This window comes from Equus przewalskii, chromosome 19 (genome assembly GCF_037783145.1).
Source record: "Equus przewalskii isolate Varuska chromosome 19, EquPr2, whole genome shotgun sequence".
NCBI lineage: Eukaryota > Metazoa > Chordata > Mammalia > Perissodactyla > Equidae > Equus > Equus przewalskii.
Genome location: NC_091849.1, coordinates 29,286,841 through 29,290,766, shown reverse-complemented (window position 1 = coordinate 29,290,766; position 3,926 = coordinate 29,286,841). Strand labels below are relative to the sequence as shown.

Below are 3,926 nucleotides of genomic sequence, written 5' to 3'. Positions count from 1 at the left end.
TTCACGCTATCTGGCAAAGTTGGGGCTGACAGTGAATGCTGCTGTGTTGCCTAGTGATCAGGACAGCCTGCTAGTTCTGTACCTGTGTAATCCTACCCTATGTGAGTGGGGGTCAACTGAAGGGGAGACACTTGCTAGACTAGTATTGTTGCCAGCAATCTGGACCAGCACAGTGGTTGAACCTAATGTCCCTTAAAAGGGTGGAAAACTGTGAAAAAAATAAATGACAAGTGGAAAGAAGGAGAAATAATAGCTGATGGTAAAGGAATGAATAAGTGGGTTATGCAATGAGGGAAATCCAATATTTTATTAATACCTCAAGAGAGGCTCAGAGCAAGAGAATAATATTGTCTCTTGGCATGAGCATATCAGATGCCTGGAAGGGTGAAGTCATTTGTTTGCCAAGCTCACTCTTGCTTTTGGAACCTAACAAGTTAAATGGAAGCATGAAAACCTGAGTGGCCTCACCCTGGGAAACATTTTCATATGATTTGAAGTTGGACTGGATAGTTACTAATGACCAAATGAGATTCTGCTAATGTGCAAGTATTTTTTGACTTTTATGATTGTTTTGCTGTAAGGAATATGTGTTTGAGGCCAGGGGGTGGATTCCAATATTGTGATTTGTAATAAATATATATATTTAGTCATTCAGATGACTGAAATATATTACTCAAATATATTTTGTCTTCATCCTCAGATCCTGGCTCACAGCTCCCCAAATGTTTGGAATTTCCTGAGCAATAAGAACAATGAGAGGTCTCTTGTCCTCAGTTACCCCACCTAAAAGTGGGAGCTGATTTTCAGGAGAACCAGCCATGTGATCAGACTATTAGAACATTCAGTCACACTCCCTGACTTCCTGGGAGAGGAGGGACTTGAGGTTAAATCAATTGATAATGGACAACAACTAGTCATTCATGACTACGTAATGAAGCCTCCAGAAAACCCCAAAGGATAGCTTGTCAGTCCTTATTTTTTGGAGAGCTTCCATGTTGGGGAAACAGAACATTTCCATGTACCACCATGCCAGGCCCCAAGCTCCACAAGGACAGAGCTCCTTTGTTCAGGACCTTGCCCTGTGTCTATCTTCTTTTCAGCTCTTGATTCATATCATTTAATATCCTTTATAATAAATTGGTAGTCTAGTCAGTAGCAAGTTTTCTTGAGTTCTGTGAGCCATTCTAGCAAATTCATCAAACCTGAAGATGGGGTCATGGGAATGTCTGACTTATAGCCAGTTAGTCAGAAGTACAGATAAGAACCTGGACTTGTGATTGACAGCCTGAATTGGAGCAGAACATTGGAACCTCCAGTTTGTAGCCAATCAGAAGCACAGGTAACAATGTGGAAATCTACTTCTATCTCCAGGTAGATAGTATCAGAATTGAGTTGAAATTTGGACACTGCTGGACTCTGAGAACTGCTTGTTGGTGTGGGTAAGCCCCCCGCCACATGTTGGAATTGGGTCTAGGAACACTTTCCATGAAGAATATGAAAAATGAGAGTTATGCTTTTATTTCAATGTGCTTTTTCTTTTTAAGCCCAAAGGTGTTTCACTGACTTAGGAGAAGTTTTGGAACCAAAGCCTTTCAAACAAAGCCTTTGAAACAAAGGTTTCAAAGTTTTGAAACCATACTGCTTAAAATTTCCTTTAACTCATACGTGAATTAGCATCTACTTTTCCAATTGAGTAACCATGGCCCTAAATTGAAATTTTTAACATATAAGCATAATGATTTTATTGCTCACATTAAAATATGTTAACTTACAGGGACCACACAGATAAACAGGCCTAAGGAGTATCCAACCACCCATTACATGGATAGTATAGCTGTATTTCTATACCTGATTTCATTCAAGAACACAAAAGAATATCTAACAAATCAGTTAACTCATATTCCAAAAACAAATTTAACATTAGAGTTTGATGGCTAGTATACCATTTGTTCAAGTTTCCCATGTATTACCTAGGAATATGTTGTTTAACACAACTGGACTATACTTTCTGACTTATTTTTCCTTTATTCAGTCCCTCTGTTATACATATTGGAAATAATTTGAGGAGCGGCACAATTTCACATCTCAACTTTCTCATTTCCTCTTTATGCCTCAGAAGAGTTCTCTAGATTTCTTCAAGTCAGAGCCTCCTTCTAATCACTCTACTCAAGGCTCCCTTCACTTCCTTGTTCCTCAAAGTATAGATCAGTGGATTTAGTACAGGAGTGACCACACTGTACATAATGGCCATGATACGATCTTGGTCCATGGAGCTACCTGAGGCAGGACGAATGTAAGTTAAAAGAACAGGAGCATACAAAAGAATAACTACCATGAAGTGGGATGCACAAGTGGACAGTGCTTTGTGAAGCAGGCTGCAAGAATGGGTCTTGAAGAAAAGATAGATGATAATGTAGAAATAGGAGAGAAGTGCTAAAAAGAATGGGCCCATGCCAATGGTCCCTGTGACAGTATTGAGCAGCCACTGGTTGAGCTCAGTGTTCCCACAAGCCAACTCCAGCAATGGCTTAACATCACAGAAGAAGTGATGGATATGGTTGGAACCACAGAAGTTCAAGCGAGAGGTCATTATGGAGTGCAGCAGGGCATGGGAAAAACCAATGGTCCAGATAGTGATAGCCATCTGGGTACAGAGCTGATGATTCATGATAAGAGGGTAATGAAGTGGTTTACAGATAGCCACAAAGCGGTCAAAGGCCATCACAGCCAACAACATGGCCTCAGTGCTGCCTAGAAAGTGGAAGAAGTGAAGCTGGCTGATGCACCCCAAGAAAGAAATTGCTTTGTGTGTAGAGAGGAAGTTCTCTAGCATCTTTGGCAGTGTCACTGTGGAGTAGCAGATATCTAGACATGACAGATTTCCCAGGAAGAAATACATAGGCGAGTGGAGTCTTGGATCAAAGATGACAATCATCAGGATGGCTCCATTCCCAGCCACAATGAGAAAGTATATTGCAAGGAAAACCGTGAAGAGAAAAGTCTGCAGTATCTGGATGTCTGTTAATCCCAGGAGGAGAAATTCGGTGACTAAGGTTTGATTCAGCATCACTTAAAAAAAAATACAAAAGAGTCTATGGCATGCCAGCTCTAATGAGAATCAGAGTCTTTTCAGCCTAGGATTTTTCCCACCTAGACAACAATATTTAGAGGGAGAACATTGTTGTTTTAGGTAATCCCAATCTTAGAGGCTGTACAGTATTTGGATCCTTAGAATATTAAATATTAAGGTGACATTTTGCTTATGGACTGTGACTCAACTACTTTTTTCATTATTAAACTTATCGTTAATATTTTTATCTTTCTTCCAGGGATTCAGAGCATGTTGCCAGCCTATCATCTTCTCTAACTTTGAATATCTCCCTTCTGATACAAATTTCCTTTCATCTGCATAAGTCAGCTCTAAAAGGCAGCAAGCTTTTAAGTACTTCACCACACTGCTATCTCTTGACCTAGTAAGAAACCACCTAAAGGCTTTCTACTTAAGAAGAATAAGCAGGGAGAGAATAATAAGAACTATAAGGAAATCTGATAGAAGTGCAGATGTTGGAGTGCTTCCTATGGAAGGGGAATCATTCAAAATTTGGAAAATCCTTGAAAGGAGAAGAAAAAGATTTGAGGCGAGTAGAATAAAAAACTGATATAACTAGGGAACACTTCTGGGGAGACTTTGGGATTCTAGGCTTTACAGTTGGTGGAAACTTTGAAAAATTATCTAACCTCTACTACACTTCCATGAAAGGCTGGCTTCAAGCAATTCAGAGTAGCTTTCCTTGACAGCTATGTATATTTTGTATACTGTTAAAACACCACTCTTATTTAAGATACAAATGAAATGCCAAATAAAATTTTCATTTCTCTGAGCCACAAAACAAAATTGTTTCAAAAGTTAATTTTGGGAAAAAATC

The 3,926-nt window shown here is 39.4% G+C and overlaps 1 protein-coding gene across 1 annotated transcript; it reads right to left on the bottom strand.

Moving 5' to 3' along the window:
* Nucleotides 1–2,140: 2,140 nt before the first annotated feature.
* On the bottom strand, nt 2,141–3,067 carry LOC103563882 (olfactory receptor 12D1-like). The gene has a single exon (XM_070583892.1). The coding sequence runs from the start codon at nt 3,065–3,067 to the stop codon at nt 2,141–2,143; it is 927 nt and encodes a 308-aa protein (XP_070439993.1).
* Between the last annotated feature and the right edge of the window lie 859 nt (nt 3,068–3,926).

Excerpts from the sequence above, each read along its gene's own strand:
- LOC103563882 (XM_070583892.1), bottom strand. The coding sequence starts at position 3,067 with ATGCTGAATCAAACCTTAGTCACCGAATTTCTCCTCCTGGGATTAACA.